The sequence below is a fragment of the Rhincodon typus genome, chromosome 22 (assembly GCF_021869965.1).
Source record: "Rhincodon typus isolate 14 chromosome 22, sRhiTyp1.1, whole genome shotgun sequence".
NCBI classification, from domain to species: Eukaryota; Metazoa; Chordata; class Chondrichthyes; order Orectolobiformes; family Rhincodontidae; genus Rhincodon; species Rhincodon typus.
Window position 1 is genome coordinate 4,192,393 of NC_063353.1, and position 20,325 is coordinate 4,212,717.

Below are 20,325 nucleotides of genomic sequence, written 5' to 3' on the forward strand. Positions count from 1 at the left end.
CAAGGTGTAGAGCTGGATGAACACAGCAGGCCAAGCGGCATCAGAGGGGGAGGAAGGCTGACGTTTCGGGCCTAGACCTTTCTTCAGAAATTTCTGAAGAAGGGTCTAGGCCCGAAACGTCAGCGTTCCTGCTCCTCTGATGCCGCTTGGCCTGCTGTGTTCATCCAGCTCTACACCTTGTTATCTCAGATTCTCCAGCATCTGCAGTTCCTACTATCTCCCACCACTCAATGTTGCTCAACAACAGCATCCTCTTTGCAAACTCGCAGCATTTTATAGTCACAGATCTGTACAGCATAGAAACAGACCCTTTGGTCCAACATGTCCATACTGACCAGTTACTCTAAATTAATCTAGTCCCATTTGCTAGCATTTGGCCCATATCTCTCTTAACTCTTCCTATTCATATACCCATCCAGATGCCTTTTAAATGTCATAATTGTACCAGCCTCCACCACTTCCTCTGGCAGCTCATACCATACACGCACCACTCTCTGTGTGAAAAAGTTGTCCTTTAGGTCCCTTTTAAATCTTTTCCTTCTCATAAGTGCTGGTTCATAGTTTCTTGGAAGTGGAAGTGGAGTCGCAGGTAGATAGGATAGTGAACAAGGCGTTTGGTATGCTTGCCTTTATTGGTCAGTAGCCAAGGTCTTTTTCCCAGGGTAGGGGAGTCCAAAACTAAAGTGCATAGGTTTAAGGTGAGAAGGTCAGTTTCTGTGCTGTACATCTCTATGACCTTATGCCCTACCCTGGGAAAAGACCTTGCCTATTTACCCTATCCATGCCCCTCATGATTTTATAAACCTCTTCCTGGTCACCCCTCAGCCTCCAACACTCCAGGGAAAATAGCCCCAGCCTATTCAGCCTTTCCCTATCGCTCAGACCCTCCAACCCTGGCAACATCCTTGTACATCTTTTCTGCACCCTTTCAAGTTTCACAACATCTTTCCTATAGCAGGGAGACCAGAACAGAATGCAATATTCCAAAAGTGGCCTAACCAATGTCCTGTACAGCCGCAACATGACCTCCCAACTCCTATACTCAATGCACTGACCAATAAAGGCAAGCATACCAAACACCTTCTTCACTATCCTATCTAAATGTGTCTCCACTTTCAAGGAACTATGAACCTGCACTCCAAGGTCTCTTTGTTCAGCAACACTCCCAAGGACCTTACCATTATGTGTCTAAGTCCTGCCCTGATTTACCTTTCCAAAAGGCTGCACCTCACATGTATCTGACAATGGGCTCACAAAGATCTTTTGTGGGGCTGAGAGAATCCACAGGAAATGAAGGTATGAGTGAGGAAGCTTTACTGCTATTTGGCCAAGTGGAATTATTCAGCCATGTGCAGAGGCTGGTGTTGTTCTCCTTAGAGCCGAAAGGTCTGATGGGGCTGGTTAAAACCAGCTTAGCTGCGGGAGGGCACGAGATGGTTTTCCAAATAGCTGAAGTGGTTGTTAACCTGACAACAGAGATTCAAGGTGATTGGCTAAAGAACCAGAGGCCACATAAAAAACGTAATCCTTCTTCACTGGAACACCCTGCTGGCTGCAGATTCCTGAGCAACATACAAATGTGAAGTACTCAGAGCGAAGGGCTTTGGGGTGAGAGTGATAAATTGGACAATTCTACCAGAGATTACGGGGCACTGTTAATTGGCTGACGGTGGGCTTGATGTCAGATGGGCACAGGAAGTCCCACCTTAGAGACTGGCCAGCCAATCAAAAGCTGGCAGCTCTGCAGAATCTCAAGGGCTCCCTTTCCTTGGCATGGCCACTGCTGGTACTGCAGCTGGTGAGTTGCACTGGATTACATGGAGCGTGCCTGGGGTTGTTGTTGGGAACCAGGTTAGCAGGGCCTGGTGGGATTCAGGGTCTGAGGGGAATGAGGTGGGAGGGTGGGGGGAGGATGTTTGGAGAGGCCCATTATGACAGACCACCCTCCACACCCCCTCCACGCCCACAGCCAGCCACATTGCCTGGGAAACATACCGCCTGCGCAACTTGTCCTTTCCTGCTTCCTGTTAACTTGCAAGGGAAGGGGGGTTTGCCCCCTGGGGAGCTGGCTGTCAACTGAGTGAAACTGCACTGGGGGCAGGAGCAGACGAGGTGGCAGTGGGTAGGATGCCAGCTGGATTTTACACACCCATCCCTCTGTACTCCTCCTTCACCACCTCTTCAAACTCATCAAGGCAGGGAGCATGAACCCCAGCTCACTGTTCCTGGCTCAGTGTCTAACTTTGGACTTAATTCACCCAAACCATAATTACATGTATCTGAGAGAGTATAAGAGTGTGTGAGACTGTGTGTGTGTGTGTGAGAGAGTGTGTGTCTGTGTGAGATGTGTGAGAGTGTGTCTGTCTGTGTGTGAGAGAGAGTGTATGTGAGAGAGAGTGTACATGCGCGTGCGTGTGTGTGAGAGATAGAATATGTGTGTGTGAGACAGTGTGTGTGTTTGTGTGAGAGTGTGTGTGTGAGACAGTGTGTGTGTTTGTGTGAGTGTGTGTGTGCATGTACGTGTGTGCCTGTGTGGAGAGTGTGTGTGTATGTGTGTGCCTGTGTGGAGAGTGTGTGTGAGAGAGCATGTGTCTGTGTGAGAGTGTGTGTGTGTGTGTCTGTGTATCTGTGTGACAGCGTGTGTCTGTGTCTGTGTATCTGTGTGACAGCGTGTGTCTGTGTGAAAATGTGTGTGTCTGTGTTACAGTGTCTGTGTGAGAGTGTGTGTGTGTGTGTGTGAGAGAGCGAGAGCGAGAGGAGTGTGTGTGTGAGAGAGGCTGTGTGTGTGTGTGTGTGTGAGAGAGAGAGAATAAGCATGAGCGTGTCTGTGTATTTGTATATGTGAGAATGTAAAAGTGTGTGCGTGTCTGTGTGTTTGAGAGAGTGAGAGATGTGTGTGTGCGCATGTGGGTTCATGTGTGCCTGTGTTTCTCTGCAAGCGTGCGTGTGTGTGCGTGTATGTATGTGTGTGTGTACATATGTGTGTGCGTGTGCATGTGTGTGCGTGTGCATATGTATGTGTGAGCGTGCGCGTGAGTGTCTGTGTGTGTGTGCGTGTGTCTGTGTGTGAGTGTGTAGAACATGATCTCTTGTTCTAATTGCTTTCACTTTTAATCTGAGGCTCAGTATTATTCACCCATTAATTACGGGAAATCAGCTGGGATTCGGGGACTTGAGTATTTTTGATATTTAATCCAGTAGAGTTCCATTTTCCTCACTGTTTCCATTTGTAAGACTTGATCGAAGGTCACAAAATGATTCATGACAACAGCACTGTGTAATTTGTTACAAACTCATGAGGAATTTGAGATACAGTGTGGGCCAAGAGTGATGTGCTTGGGATGATCAATGGATTTCTCTAATTTCTCCACCACTGGGGTTAACCTGCCCTCTGTAACTGGGTCTGCTGTAGATTCATTAACACAGAACGATCACAATGATTCAGTCAGTAGCTCCATTATTGATTTGATGTGAACAAGACTGACCCTAAACGTTTTACAACACAACTCACATAATTTCTAATCAAACTGTTGAGAGATGTTATTTTGCACCTCTGGGGTTTGAACCTGAGCCTCCTGGCCCCAAACCACCACCACTCCCACCACCAGAACCCCCGCCACCCCGTGACCCCCCTCCCCACCCCTAACCCAGCAAGGTTCTTCAGAGCTCAGTTTGGTTTAATGTATTTGGATTTTCCTTATAATCTCTTGAATAACTTTGGGACAACTTGCAATCTTGAGGCAGAAATGTTCTTTTAGAATGAAATCATTTATTACCTTTTTAGCGTTTTTAACCTGGGTAATTAAAAGCAAATCATCAAACAGGAAGAGATACACATCCAGGAGTTTGGTCGCTCCTGTAGGGAGAGCGCAGTTAGAAACATCTCGGTTTGAAGAACAGAAACAAAAAGTCCGTGATGCGGAAAATCCGAAATAAGAACAAAAACGAGCTGGAAAATCTTCCTGCCCTAAGATAGGGCATCCCCGCCCCAAAGAGAATACAATAAAAGTTCACCTCACAGATTCCTGGGATGGCATGACTGTCCTGTGAGGGCTGATTGGAGTTTAGACGGATGAGAGGGGAATCTGATTGAAATGTGTAAAATTCTGGCACACCCAATACAGGGAGAATGGCTCTCCTGTCCAGGAGTTCAAACAAAGGCTCAGGGTCTCAGGATACAGGGCTGGAGCAGGCCTTTCGGCCCTTCGAGTCTGCACCACCATTCAATATGATCATGGCTGATGTGTGCAATCTCAGTATCCCATTCCCGCTCTCTCCCCATCCCCCATGATCCCTTTAGCCACAAGGGCCATGTCCAGCTCCCTCTTAAATATATCTAACAAACTAGCCCCAACAGCTTTCCCATGGGAGAGAATTCCACAACTCTACCGGCTGGATCATTTCGGACTGAGATGAGGAGAAATTTCTTCTCTCAGATGGTGGTGACCCTGTGGAATTCTCTACCACCGAAAGCTGTGGAGACCAAGTTATGGATTGGTTTTAAGAAACAAATAGACTTCTACAGGTGGCAAGAGTATGGGGACAGGGCAGGAATATGGCTTTGAGACAGAAGGTCAGCCATGATGGTGTGGAATGGGTTAGATGGGCTCATTGGCCTACTCCCTCTCCCATTTCCTATACTTCCACAAGAGGAAGAGACAACTTTTCAGGTCAAAGTTTTGAGAGGTTATCGGCCAGGAATGTTAACGGCGTTTCTCTCGGCATTGGCACTGAGCCTTCTCCAGCTGTTCATTTTGTTCTTATTTGGGTTTCAAGTGTTTGGTGTAAACGTCACTTTCCCCCAGTCCTGGAATGAGTCACACTCACCAGCGAGACTCAGTCGTCCTTCGTGTAAGAGCTGTCTGTTCACAGGCAACAGCAGACCGTCTGCCATGTTGTCTTTGACCAGGTACCGAAGACTCTGGGGAACATTGGAAGATGCAGGGACAATCATGAACCCTAACCATGACTTAGACCCTTCACTGAAGAAGCAAGATGTTACTCGAAGGCACTGCAATTATAACTGTAACCACACGCCATGGCTTTCACTCTCCGTGTGCCCGGTTCATTAACCTTAGTGCCATGGAACCACAAAACTCTGGACAGGACAATGCCCTGACCAGTCTGTCGGGACAGGCTGAGGTACGAGTGGACACAATGTTCTGGTTTGATACTTTCTGCAAGGAGTCGGCTGACATAGATGTTGCTTTCTCTGCAGAATTAGGTTGTGAAACAGTGAGTAGGTAATCAGCAACACTTTTACATCACTCAACCAGATTTTATTCCCTTTGAAGAATTTCCACCAGCTCCAGTCAGTTACAATCCATGATTTCTATTTATACAAGAGGGAACGAGGGATGGGCAACCTTGTCAATGGTGCCTACGACCCATGGGTTTTACAGAAAAAAAACCCTCTATCACCTATTCTCTACCCTCGATTAGAATAATCTCCTTCGTGTATGTAAAAATCCTGCAAGGAAAACATTCGTACAGCTCACAGACGTACAGCTCACAGACGTAACTCTACAGAATTGCAGTTGGACAGGGGTGCTACATAACTATACCTGTCGCTATGTTGCTATCTCTGTTGGGGAAGAGCTCATCATGAACTGTTAACTATATCTTTAATGTGGTGCAACCCCTCTTTAAAAATCTCTAAAGGTGTTCACAGTCTGATTGGAAGAAAGCGGAGCTGATGTACCTGTGATAAACATCGAGGGGGCTTTATTGTGAGAGCAAGCGACAAATCTTTTGTCTGGATGTTAAATTTCAGTTCAATATTTTGTATATTATTTTTAGAAATACAACACTGAATACCTGTCTGCTACAAGCATCAGTCTGAAAAGGATTTCAACCTTAAACTGAACCATCTCATCAAAAGGCAACATTAGGATGAACTGATTTTCAAAATGCCAATTACGAGATAAATTATTGCTCTCCTTCCAACACAACCTCTGGATCATACGTCCCCTGGACAATTAAAGTCAACTATTTTTAGTGGAGCTGATGGCTTAGTGGTATTATTGCTGGACTATTAATCCAAGTAACGTTCTGGGGACCTCGGTTCAAATCCTGCCACGGCAGGTGGTGGAATTTGAATTTAATAAAAAAATCTGGTACTAAGAATTGAAGTTACTAGGACTGGAGGGTTTGAGTTTTCAGGAGAGGATGAATAGGTTTTTTTTCCATGGAGGGTTGGAGGCTGAGGGGTAATGTTATAGAGTTTTATAAAATCATGAGGAGCATGGATAAGGCGAATAGCCAAGGTCTTTTCTCTGTAGAGTCCAAAACTAGAGGGGCATAGATTTAAGGTGAGAGGGGTAAGACATAAAAGGGACCCAAGGGGCAATTTTTTCACACAGAGGATGTTGTGCGTATGGAAATAAGCCACCAGAGGATGTGGTGGAGGCTGGTACAATTACAACATTTAAAAAAGCATCGGGATGGGTACATGAATTGAAAGGGTTTAGAGGGATATGGGCCAAATGCTGGCAAATGGGGCTAGTTTAGTTTCGGAAACCTGTTCTGCATGGATGAGTTGGAACGAAGGGTCTGTTTCTGTGCTATGTGACTCTATGACTATACGACTCTGTGAGTCTAACAATGACCATGGATTTATTGCCGATTATTGGGGAAAACCTGTCTGGTTCACTAATGTCCTTTAGGGAAGGAAACTGCCATCCTTACTGGTGTGGCCTACGTGTGACTCCAGACCCACAGCAACGTGGTTGACTCTTAACTGCCCTCTGGGGCAATCAGGGATGGGCAATAATTGCTGAGCCTAGCCAGTGAGGCCCTCATCCTGTAAATGAATTTAAAAAAAACATTTTACAATGTTGTATTAAGCAGATAAGGGGCAGGTTAGCTAGATGGCTACAATATAGCTCAGAACAACACCATCATTTTGCTATTTGCAGGACTGTGTGCTCTGATTGCTGGATTTCTTACGTTCACCAATTGCAACTTGAAACGGAAATCACGAGCTGTAACTTTCCTTGGAATATCCCGTGATCCTGATTTTAGAAAACGGTTTTGTTTAAGGTAATGAGGTGGACTCTTGTAAAATGAACATAGGAAGCAGCGGCAAAGCTACAGAGACAGGATCCAGTCTCCAGCACTAGCCCAGCAGTTCTCCCTGCATATTGCTGTACAGAATGTGACCTCCAACTGACTGACGCTCGGACAGATGTGCCCATTGATAAATATTTGTTAATTGGGGCAGCCTTGTTTCGTTCATTCATGAAACAATGCAGCATTTGGTCTCAGACACGGGTGGCACCCTGAGCTGGTGCCTTTCTCTGTGGAGTGATGCTGTTATCCTTCCCGTGGATCAGGGATAGCTGGGCTAGGAAATACATCCTGAAACTCAGAGGTGCTTCTGTCTTTGTGAAAGGGCTTCCAGGTCTCTACTGTTTTCAAACAAATTCCAAATATTTTGGCAGGGCAGTGGGAGTCCCAGAGCAGCGAGAATCAGCTCAAACACAGCTGTGTTCGAAAACCATGCTTTGTATTGAAAATTACTATTGATTTATTGATGGGTTGAGTTTTAAAGGCATGAACAACAGCGTTTCAGTGGCTCAGAGCAGCTGCTTCTAAAACAGCTGAAATTTTGCATAATCAAATCTTACAATTCTAAGCCAGAATCAAATATGAGTAAAACGTACACATACTGGAACAATTTATCTCATACATCAAACTGGAACCCCAGTAAGACCCATTCCCAAGTATCACTGTGCTTTTCTCTCCTTTAGGAAAATTATTAAAACAGGGTCAGGCTGTCTGGAAGAATCAAGTATCCCATCGGACATAATCACTTTGGAACACTGTGAATAACCTCACTTCTAGATCCAGTCACAGACCATCCAGGTACGACCTGAGATAGTAAGAACTGTCGATGCTGGAGTCAGAGATAACAGTGTGGAGCTGGATGAACACAGCAGGCCTGGCAGCATTAGAGGAGCAGGAAAGCTGAACCGACCCAAAACGTCAGCTTTCCTGCTCCTCTGATGCTACCTAGCCTGCTGTGTTCCTCCAGCTCCACACCTTGTTACCTCAGGTAAAGCCTGTGTTTGTTTAACAGGGTAGGGGGGAAGCCATTGAACACAAGATTTTTGGACTTCGGCTTAAAGACGAACAATTCCAGCCATGATATCTGAACCATAAACCTCCGGTTGTTAATTTTAAATCTGAGGCAGATACATTTTTGTTAAGCAAAAGGTATTAAGGGATAGGGGCCAAAGGTAGGTATATGGAGTTAGGCCACAGGTCTCACTGAGTGGCAGAACAGACTCAAGGGCTGATTGGCCTACTCCTGTTCCTATGTTCCATAAACCCGTTAAATAAAAACTTGCTCTGATCATATGTGAGTAACTGGGCGGTTGATGAGAGGTGATTATAATGATGAGCCCATTTGTGTTTTTGAGGAACTTCTTCTCCTCATGCCACAGAACAGAAGGAGGAGGTCCCTGAGCAAATACACTGTTTTTCTTCTTCCTTTGTCTGTCCGTCTCTCTCCTTCCTCTCTCTCTCTCTCTCCATCACACAATTTTGAGGCCTGCCTGGTTCTGTTTGACCTCCCATGTGCCACAGGGATTGTTTTAAGAATCAGTACCAGCAGTCTGCTGGACAAGATAACAACTATCCATCAGCATCCTTACATTGTGTTGATGCAGGCTTCAGCTTGACCATCTTGCCCTTGCCTTAAACCACCCAATCTACAATTTCCATCTCCCACTGCCTTTTACTGACCTCATCAGGTATTTTAATCCATCCTCCTACCTTTGTAACTTAAGTGTGTGCTTCTATGGACTCATGATTGTATGCGTGTTTGAAATACAGATTGCTTTCATTATTTTTTTGTGTAGGCTGCCTGTTCAGTATAATGACAACTGTGCACAGCATTTAAACGTGCACTGAATTGGCAAATCATATCTTTAAAAAGCCCCTTTTGCAGTCAGACAAAGAGTGGGGAGGCATTTTACACCAGCTCATCTGATTGAAACAGCTGAAACCCTCACTGTATTGTGGAGAATCATTAATATATTTGGGATTACAAACTCTTTTTCCGAATCAGTGCCAGTCCTCCTGGGCACCCCGGTCACTGGTGTGGGAAGATCCCTTTCGCGACAATGCTGCCTTGCTTGGTGTTAATAGGCACCACCTATTCCAGCATTACACCTCGACACCCATTTCAGTTACCTAATCATTCCCGGGGGGAACATCATTTCAGTTTTGTTTCCTATCCCCATGTGAGATGTTCGATCGTGGAACAAGAAACTTTGGTGCCCAACAGAGCTGAGGGTTAAGTAAGGTTCCTGATGTTTTACTTGAAGTAGTCAAACTGAATTCACAAACCAATCTCTATACCTCTCCCACCCCCCAGCAAATTCAAATCGATGGAAATTCTGACAGACAAAATTCCACTGTCTTGGCAAGTGAGTGTTAAAATGATAGGAATTTTAATGACATTAGGGTAAGTTATGATAAATATAATGATTGCTCTGCTCTGTCTCTAAGTCAATGTCACCCTCCTGAGTACGCACGATGAGTTACAAGTTGCCTGGCATAGAGGATGATCAGGGTGAGGCATTGCCAATCCCGAGCCTGGTACCAACCAGCATCTCCGGCAACTGAGAAAAGAGTTTCAGCATTTGGGAGTTAGCATCCCTCTGCCTCCAAAACCACTGCATTCCTCTGGCCTCATGCGCGGACCCAAACCCGTTTATCCTCCCCCACAACAACTCTCTAGGCCCTAATCTCTTGGATTGCCTTCCTAACCCTAACGTTTCAGCCCCTCCTTGCTCCTTCTATGATGTTCCTTAAAACTTCCCTCTTTGGTCGAGTTTTTGGTCACCTGACCTAAAGTCTCCTCCTTTGGCTCACAGTCAATTTTCAAAGTGAATGTGGAGCATCTTGGGGCATTTCCCTACATTAGACGTGCTATATAAATGCATGTTGTTGTTGTTGCTGTCCTTGATGACCTCTGTGGAGGCAGCTCCTTAACTGCTCTCCAGTTGTGAGTTTCTCACCAATGAGTACATTGATCTGCCCCTGGCTGGGAGGTAGACCATCGTGATTCTGTTGTCCCCGAACACGAAAGAGGGTGGTGGGAAGGCAGAGGGAGAGAGTAAGGAAGTGAAGCTGGGGCCTCGACTGCTGAAGGCACAGTCACGTTTGGGGGATCTCAGAGAGAGGAGAGACATAGCCAGACCTTGGAGAGGTTTCACCATTGAGAATGGAGAATTTTAAACTCAAATTGTCGAACTAACAGATAGTGAGCGCAGGGGCAACGAGTGTCCATTCAGACGAGCTTTGGTTTATAGAATGGTCAGAAACCAATAAATATAGAACTCACACTGATGTCATAGAAACGAAGGCTTGGAGTACACAAGACACAGGCGATAGTTACTGTGTACTGGACACAGGCATCAACAAACAGTACAGGCTCACCTCAGGGAGAAATATCGCCTTATTCCTTTCCCAGATCGGAGGCCAAACGATCATCTCGTGAATCTGCTGGAATTTCTGAATCTCGTCCAACCACTTCACTTTGCCTTCAAGGTCACCTAACACACACAACACAACACAAGAAGCATCCATGAAGCAAGGCACTTCCACATTCAAATAGTTTCTCGTGTGCCCCGGAGAAACTGCCTTTTTTTTCCCGATTCTCTAACTGAGCTGAACAGCACCGGCATGGCCTGAATTTCACCCCCTCGGGAGTGTGGGGGCCTGGCTATACTACCAGTCAGCTGTTTCAGGTGGAAAGTGTGGCACAAGGCATTTGGTGTAGAAAGAGTTAACTTGGGAGGTTTTGGAATTGCTCCACCCTCTGGTATTTAAAGGGCTGCCCTTGGAAGGAATTGGTGGTTTCTAGATAGCCGTTGTAAATTGCAGTTGTGATTAGTTGTTAGTTCTACAGTCTACAGCCATGTCGCAGAGACCTTTCACTTAAGAGTTAACCGCCTTTCACCTGGTGTTAATGCCGTTAACCAGTCGTGTAACCTGTTACCTTACTATCATTCAACCTTGTTAATCAGCTACACGCCCAACTCATCTGCTTATCCTTCGCCAGTAAATAGGAGGGAGCCCTGTCATCAGGGATTATAAAATGTGGCAGTGGCAACAGATCTACCCAAAGTAGATCCTGCCACCATCATGTGCCAGTTCCGGTCACTACTAATACCTGAAAGGGGCAGCTGTTGGGTGGGGAGAGTGGGGCTGAGATCAGGAATGAGGAGCTGCCAACCCTCCCGCGTTTTCCTGAAGTCTCGAGCAGTTGGAGATCAGCCTCTGGGACTGACAGACAGCCCAGGGAAAGAAAAAATAAAGTAGACAAAATATAATTTTCCTTCGCTGCTTTCCTTCACTGGTGGCGAGGTGTCGGAGCAGGAACAGGGGAAGGCTGTTTTGGAGCAGCAGTCCAGAGCAGTCAGTCAGATAATGGAGAGTTGGTTTCCCAATGGCTAAAAGACGGCCAGGCAGCACCAGGATAGAGATGGGTCAGGTGACCAATAGGGGGTTTGTTTGAGGTCATGTGATGCAATCCCCAGCTAGTGTTGGCAACCCTATGTAGTCATCTTGTCTCCTCACTGGGAGAGTGTTTAATCATCTGTGTGTGGGCTGGGGTTGCCGGGGGTGGGGGGAGAAACGGTGTTGTGGTTCTGCATACATTGCTGTATCCTGATTTTTTGTTCATTAATGCGGTCCTTGAACCTCACTCACCCCTTTTAAAACCGGTTCTGCCAGAATGGGGAATTGCCCAGAAACGGAGCTGTACCATTTCAGCATCCCCCCGCCACCACCCACTTTACCTCCCAAAGGACAACTTTGAAAAGTGAGGCTCTAGCAGAAAATGTTACTTTGTAAACAGGAACCTACTCTGAAATGGAACCGTTTCATCCACTGTACCATTAGGGAGTCTGTTCCATTGATTGATCACTCACTCACTGAATCAATTTTTGAGAATGGCCTAGTTGTATTATCGCTGGACTGTTATTCCAGAGACCCAGGTAATGTTCCGGGATGGTGGAATTTGGATTCAATGAAAAATCTGGAATTCAGAGTCTAATGATGACCACGAATCCATTGTCAATTGTCGGGAAATACCCATGTGGTCCTTCAGGGAAGGAAATCTGCCATCCTTACCTGGTTTGGCCTACATGTGACTCCAGACCCACAGCAATGTGGGTGACTCTTAACTGCCCTCTGGGCAATTAGGGATGGGCAAGACACATGAATTGAAAAAAAATGATTAGGTCTGGAGTCATCCTCCACTTCACGCATCACATTATTTAGTCCTTAGAGTTCAGACAATGAACAATTGTTATCTAATCTACAGGTGAACTGATGTCCCTTCTCTCTTAAAGTTGTTGGTAAAACTGAGCTTTTGAAGAATCAAAGTGTTTATGGATCTCCCTTTGTAACAAAGCTGGCAGGAATAAGTGAGTGATTACACAATGTGGAGCTGGAGGAACACAGCAGGCCAGGCAGTATCAGAGGAATAGAAAAGTTGACGTTTCGGGTCTGGACCCTTCTTCAGAAATGGCCCCGTTTGCTTCCTGGCCTGCTGTGTTCCTCCAGCTCCACACTATGTTATGTCTGACTCCAACATCAGCAGTTCTTGCTATGTCTGAGGAGTAAGTGAGTGTGGCCTCCCTCCGATAGAGAATTTCAATTTGTACCGTGCGGCCTAGTTGGTGATAATGTACTCACAGATGGAATTGTCCACCTGTTTGATGATCGCTTGGATTCTCTGTTTCTCCACTGTCTCCGTGCTTCTCTTCCAGAGGTTCCTCAGGAGTAAGGGGTACCTCGTCAACCTCTGCAGGGGCGACACCAGCAAATCGGACAAGTGCAGTCGCTTACACTGTTCGTTCTGTTCACACCACTGTCCCCATGCAAACAAAACAGAGGGAGGTTTCTGAAGGAACAACGCAGTGTGACGAGAAATGTTATGTTAAAAAAGAAGCAAACAATGCGTTACGTGGGATTCACACGACACCAGGTCATAGCCCAACAGGTTTATTTCAAATCACAAGCTTTGGAAGCGCTGCCCCTTTGTGAGGTGAAGTGAAGAAAAACAAACAGGCACAGAAAGATCAAAAGATCATACAAATGATGTAAGTGGAGTGTCAAATAATAAGTCTCTGCAGGTGATCAAAAGTGTCAGATGGTGTGAGTGAAGTGTCAACAGCTGAACAGTAAATGAAGGGGATGACCTACAATCCAATTAATTGAGGCAGAGAAGTAATATTTTGTAATTATCTCTCTGCCTCAATCGTGGCATTCCCCCCTTCACTTGTTATTCAGCTGTTGACATTTTACTCGCACCGTCTGACACTTTTGATCACCTGCAGAGACTTATTATTCGACACTCCACTTACATCATTTGTACAGCCTATAGATTCTGTGTCTGTTTGTTTTCTTCACTTCACCTGACAAAGGGGCAGCATTCCCAAAGCTAGTGTTTTCAAAAAAAACCTGTTGGATTATGACCTGGTCTTGTGTGACCTCTGACCTTGTCCACCCCAGTCCAGCACCGGCACCTCCACATCATTACATGGGAGTGTTCCTGTTTCATCTCTACACCAGAGCAAGTCAGTCACTGGGAATTCTGTGCTCACTCACCTCCTGACTCCCCAAAGCCTGTCCACCATCTATAAGGTACAAGTCAGGAATGTGATGGAATACTCCCCACTTGCCTGGATGGGTGCAGCTCCAACAACACTCAAGAAGCTTGACACCATCCAGGACAAAGCAGCCCCTGCTTGATTGGCACTACATCCACAAGCATCCACTCCCTCCACCACCGACGCTCAGTAATAGCAGTGTATACTACCTACAAGACACACTGCAGAAATTCACCAAAGATCCTCAGACAGCACCTTCCAAACCAACAACCACTTCCATCAAGAAGGACAAGGACAGCAGATACATGAGAACACCATCACCTGCCAGTTCCCCTCTGAGCCACTCACCATCCTGCCTTGGAAATATATCGCTGTTCCTTTACGGTCGCTGTGTCAAATTCACTGATTCCAAAGGGCTGAGAGCCCGTTCTGACTGTAGTGAAAGACCAGCCAGCCAGACCTGTAACAAACTACTATGTGGGGACAACAGGTCTCATTCCTTCGAGTGACATGACTGACCCACCAGTTGGCTCTTTATGACTTTCGTGGTCAATTTTAATAATTCCCAAATTCAAATTCTTGCATTTTGATGCTGGAATTTACACAGATTTTCTCTGAATTAACAGCATGTATTTCAGTAAGATAATCACGACTCTATCATGTTTCCTTCAGCAATAGGTGGGATAAGGAATATATCATCAGTATATTTGTGAAATTCATGTCCCCATTGCTCTGCCAGGTTTCTCATTTTATTTGATTCTCCCCACTCTCAGACAGCACATTCCTGACCCGGATCATTTGTCTTCAGGTTATCTCTGGTTCTTTTGCCATTCACCCTGACATTTGTGAGTGACTGTGAAAAGGCAGAAATTATTGTATCCCTCTTACAACTCAAAGACACTTCCCAGAAATATGCGGAGTCCACCCCTGAGAATGGGACTGGGTCAATAACCAGGGGGAATAGATTTAATGTAAGGGCTAGGAGGCTCAAGGGATTAAAGGAAGACTTTCTTTCATGCAGAGGGTGGTGGCTAACTGGAACTCACTGCCTGAAAGGTTGGTATAGGCTGTAATCATCACAATATTTAAGAAATATTTAGATGAACACTCAAAATGCCGCAGCAGGCAAAGAAAATAGGATTAGAATAGATAGGTGTTTGATGACCGACAAAGACATGATAGACCAAAGGACCTCTTTCCATGCTGAAAATACTGTATGGGTCAGGCCCAGGTTGGTTGATAGAGACAGGATCCCTTTTGTTGAAATAAACCCAGTGGGAGATTTAAACCAATCCACCATATCAAAGCTCATTTCTTCTTGTCAACTCACGAATGATACAATCAAAAGGATTGTACAACTCGACATGGGGGAGATTTGATCTCACAAATGATCCAGTACCGTCACCATACCCTTTGGAAGGTAGAGTTTAGAGAACCAGAATAGGTGTCATACTTTGAGAAAGATTCCAAAGTCCTCCCTCATCTTCAGGTTATTGAGGTAGAGATTGGCTGAAGCATAATTCAGGCAATATTTCTGATGACTGCAGCACACACCCTCCTGAAACTGATGGAAAACATTCGCACTTCAGAAAAGAATTGTCTTCACTGCACTTTGTAAACATATGGAAGAATTCATTAAATTGGAATAAAATACACCACTGGTTCTCAGCACCAGATACAGAATCCCTACAGTGTGGAAGCAGGCCATTCAGCCTGTTGAGTCTGAACAGCATCCCACCCTATCCCTGTAACCCTGCATTTCCCATGGCTAACCCACCTAGCCTGCACATTATGGGCAATTTAGCATGGCCAATTCACCTAACCTGCACATCTTTGGACTGTGGGAGAAAACTCACACATACACAGGGAGAGTACAGACAGTCACCTGAGGCTGGAATTGAACCTGGGTCCCTGGCACTGTGCAATAGCAGTGCTAATCACTGAACCGCTGTATTGCCCATATTTTACTGTTGGAAGATGAACAATGTTGTGTAGAATAAGCTCAAGGTGGCTGAATGATCTACTCCTACTCTAGATCTTCTCAGCCAATTGCAAAGTGCTTCAGCACCAATGCTTCCTGGTCAGTCAGGCTGTGGGACTGGAGGAGCTTGGTGATATTTGGAGCGGTCAGGTCATGAAGGAGTTTGAAAAGAATGTTGACTAATACAAGAAAATGATCCTCGGGTCTGTTCCCATCTAATCCTTGTGAAAGTCTCAAACTGAGACCAATTGCTTAGCCAGATATCTGGCTCTCAGTGTTTTTGGCACTGCTCTGGCAACTAACCAGTAGAGACTAGATGGGCTGAATGGTTGCTTCCTTCACTGTAACTTCAACGGTTGTAACAACAGAGCGCAGATACATTGCCCAGATAATGTACTGTTTAAAGAAGAACTGGAGCTCTCTCCTCCATCTCCACCAATATTTATCCCTCAACCAATATCAGCAGAACAGATGATCTGGTCATTATCACATTGCCTTTTTTGGAATATTGCTGTGTGAAAAAGGGCTACCACAATACCCCAGCCTACAACAATGCCATTTGCTAGAGTTCTGGCACACTGGGTTCACCAAAGGTGCTATGTAAATGCAAGCATTTTGTCCTTTTTCTGCACACAGGGTACTGAAGAAGTGGCTATCTCAGTCCCACTGGTGGTTCTATCGAGTATTCCAATGGGGATCATTTTGAGGGACAGTGTGAACTGGATTTCCATTGTGATCACTAGGAATGTCCCGAGTGATGTGTTGCCAATTTGGAATCATCCATCTGACAGGATCACCTGAATTAAACACAAGAGAAAGGACATCCTGGTTCTCCCTGACCTCCCTGTCTCATTGGGCTCATTTCAACCAGGTAGCATTAAGGGAATTCTGATTGGGATTTCTGGAGCACTCGGAGTAGCAAAACCAGTCAGGGCTGCCCTTGTTTATTGGTCATCAGAGTGACCTTTCATGGTGTAGAGACCTGGAGATCACATTGAGGTGGATATCTGAACCCCAGTGTTATATAGATCAGGGAAGAATGGGTGAGAAGCTGTGATCCAGCATTTGATCAAGATCCATTCTATCTACAATCAGTGGATTACACTACTACACTCAATCCCATTAAAAATCCTATCTGGAATATATTTAGTGGCAAGTACCTTTGACAATACAGCAAGGAGTGACGATAATGTCCAACAGCTCTCTACCGCATCCAGGAGACTGGTCAGAAAATCAAAGCTCACCTATCATGACCAGAAAATACACAAGAGTACATTACAAATGTAAGGGACGTTGCACAGTAATGCATTTTTTAAGCCCTATTTAAAATTTAAACAGCACAAACCATTTTTGGATCATGCGCACCATTAAGGAGCCACAGCAACCCCTGTATAATTCAGCGTCAATGATAGAAGGCTCAGAATGCACAAATGTGTAACTTACAAAGGGTCCACTCAATGACCACTTGCATCTATAAATGTGGAGAAAGATTTTTCACTAATGGCCTTCAGGGGAGGCCAGGGCTCTGGGCAAGATGCTGTTCAGCCTCACACCAACACAGTCGATCTTAAGTGGCCCAGGAAGCCACTCCAAAGCAACTAGTCACTCTCTTTCCCTTCTCCCATCCTCATTTCTGAGGATTGGAACTCCATGGGGTTGCTCCTCAATTATGGACACAGCACTGCAATGGTTTGCTATTGACAGCTAACCAGCAGACTCTCCCACTCTTACTGGCTGTCTTTGGGGGTTATATTAGCCCTTCCTAACAAACCACTACCCATCACCCTTTCAAGGCAACTGAGCTTCAGCAATAAATGTCGACCTTGCTAGGGATGCCCACACCTTGAAATCCAGGAGCAGGACTGACTGCTCCACCATTCAATAGGATCATGGCTGATCCTCTACCTCAACACCATACTGCCGTTGTCTCCCCATACCTCTCTCTCCAACATGACTTGGCCTCCGCAGCCTTCTGTGGTAGAGAATTTCACGGGTTGCACTGGCCTCTGAATGAAGAAATGTTTCCTCATCTCAGTCCTAATGGTCTACCCTGCATCCTGAGACTATTTCCCTGGTTCTAGACTCCCTGACCCAGGGGAAATATCCTCCCTTATGTCCAGTCTGTCTAGTAATTTATTGTCACTTGTATTTTTACAAACAAATACAGTGAAAAGTGTTTTTAAGTTGCCATACTCCAGTGCCATTTAACAACAGAAATTATGTACTAAATATAAAGAAAAAAATCATTAAGAACAAGCCCGTCTTTGTTCAATTCCGAGATCCTGGGCTCCCAAGGCCAAGGGAAATACACACTGCAGAAAAGCTGACATCGAAGCCGCTGAAAGGAATCCAAGTCTGGATTCAGCTCATCGACTAAGCTGGCCGTCACGCCATTGGACCTATCAGCAAATGGCCACAATGGCCATGAGAAACAGGCCTGATCCACAATGGTTTCATTGGCACAGCAACTCTAGAAGCCTTCTTCCTCCATTGAAGTCACCAAAAGGGATGTCAAACCAGAAGCAGGATTCAGAGAGATTATGGGAAACCTGGTCCAAGAGGTGGATTTTGCGCACTGTCTTTAAACAAAGGGGGAGGGAAAGCTGGAGGGGCTTGGGGTGGAAAGGATTGGGGGGGAGGGGTCCGAGGTGCTGCCGCCAATAACAAGACAAAGGAATGGGCAGGACAGGTAAGGAATTAAATGTTGACAGCAGCCAGCACAGTGCCTCATCAGGCAAGACCTCATTTCATGACAACACCCCCATGTCAACATCCTTCCAAAGATATTGGGTCAGTTTCAGTGCAAACAAAACCAACAGCTGAAATGTGCACCCATTTAGATTAAAGTATTTTAGGCTCTGATCAGTCCCATCCCTTCTGCCTACGGGCCTTATAACTGACATCTCAATGACTGTGCATATTGCCTGTGTATTTATTCCTGGTTTAATACAGTCTCACATCCCTTGTGCCCCAGTTACCTTGGACAATTCGCTAAGGTTCGCAAACAGTCTCCAAGGGTCAATGTCTACAAGCCATCCTTCACTCTGTACGTGTTTCAGTGTGTTCAGGAAAACCTTTAAAATAAAAACGAAACATGAGAAAGCTCCGGAAACCAGAATGTCAATGCCCACACGTTCATCAATAGAATGGCTCTCCTTTCCTACTTGTCAGTCTACTGTTTGATGTACGATTGACTCAAAGAGGACCTATTCCACAGCACCCTGCCTGTCCTACACCTAAACTACACAATAAATCATTATTTGAAATACAGAATTGAAGTATTGTTGAAAAAAGTCACATTTTATCAGAGCTTTTCATCTTGCACAGGAATACCAATTCAAGGGGGTTACCAACATTTCTACTGTATGAGAGGAGAGTGCTGATTGATTTCCAAGCTGATTCTGATTGGTAGAGGCATTGCCACAGGGAGCAGTTAATAGTGACTGACAGTAAAATGCCACATTTTGTTTCAATTTCAAATTAGGTGAGTTATCTCTGATAGGTCAAGCCATGAAACCAGCACTAAAATTTATATACCACATTATTCACTCTGTAATGTGATATGAATTTCAGTGTTGATTTGATGCTAGGTATATCAGGCGTATATCCCAAACAGATCATATCAAACAGCATGTCCCTTCACTGTTCACAACATGTAAGCTGCTGATCATACTCATCCATTCTGCAGTTGCAAAACATGCAAAATGTTGTCCAATATTAGATCTGATTATGAAATTGGGCAACATTTGCTGGATACGTTTGAGTGTGCAAAGATGTATCTTGACTCCCAATTTCGAACTGTCAGTCAGGTTCGCAATGTGGTGCATTCGCATATGTTGGAAGATATTTGTAGTAATACACAGGACCTACTGCTGTGCGGACAGAAATAATTTTGTGAATGCCAGTTTCAACTCACTTGTGACATTCATCCAATGATTCATGTCTTAGGACAATGCCCTAACCAATCAGAGTCAAACTGCGTGGTTTGAAAACCAACAAAGCTTGGCAGTTGACTGTCAATCACCATCAGCTGTTACATTCTTTGTGGCAATCCTTCTACAAATGAGAATCCACTTGCTAAACAATCAGCACTCTCCTCTCGTCCAGTAGAAATGTTGGTTTTCTCTTTTTTTGCTATTCTTGTAAATTGTCCTGATGAGGGAAAGATGAAAAGCTTCAATAAAATGTGTCTTTCTTCAACAATACGAATATGTTATATGTGATTTCTCCCATTTTGTAACCTGAAAGCACATTTTAGGAGTTATTTTGGAGTGCACAGCAACACTGATTAGACCGCTCAAAGGCAGAACCCAGTAAACTGCTGTCAGTGTTTGAAATACAACAAAGAACCCCATTAACTCCAGCAAAGAGGACCATCATTTGAAACAGGCCATTGTATCAGCTGCCCAGGAGAATGTGGCTATAACTGATGGTGCCCCAGGGTTCTGGTAATGAAACTTGGGGAGACCAGCCCCAATGTGAAGCTGCTACTTACCCCTCCTTTAATGTCAATGTTGGCCTGTTCACACTGACCTCTCACTGTCTACATCTGAATGTGAAGAGTAAAACAGCTGTGCCAGAGGATGGGTGGCAGTGCATGGGAGCCACTGTGGTCATAAATGGAGAGGGAGAGGGGAATCTGGGGGAGGGGTAATGGGAAACTGGAGGAGGGGTAATGGGAAACTGGGGGAGGAGTAATGGGAAACTGGGGGA

The 20,325-nt window shown here is 45.2% G+C and overlaps 1 protein-coding gene across 6 annotated transcripts in view; it reads right to left on the reverse strand.

The window, feature by feature from the left end:
* The window catches only part of plekhg7 (pleckstrin homology domain containing, family G (with RhoGef domain) member 7), a 106,215-nt gene that overhangs the window by 8,415 nt on the left and 77,475 nt on the right, over window positions 1-20,325 (reverse strand). For 3 of the 6 annotated variants that reach the window (XM_048610390.1, XM_048610389.1, XM_048610394.1), the window contains exons 8-14: window positions 18,591-18,686; window positions 16,773-16,856; window positions 15,085-15,195; window positions 12,715-12,889; window positions 10,450-10,565; window positions 4,828-4,921; window positions 3,777-3,856 (exon numbers count right to left, since the gene is read on the reverse strand). In XM_048610390.1, the coding sequence (XP_048466347.1) occupies window positions 3,777-3,856; window positions 4,828-4,921; window positions 10,450-10,565; window positions 12,715-12,889; window positions 15,085-15,195; window positions 16,773-16,856; window positions 18,591-18,686 (756 nt within the window). The remainder of the gene's footprint in view (window positions 1-3,776; window positions 3,857-4,827; window positions 4,922-10,449; window positions 10,566-12,714; window positions 12,890-15,084; window positions 15,196-16,772; window positions 16,857-18,590; window positions 18,687-20,325) is intronic. The other 3 variants (XM_048610392.1, XM_048610393.1, XM_048610395.1) reach the window with 3 other exon arrangements.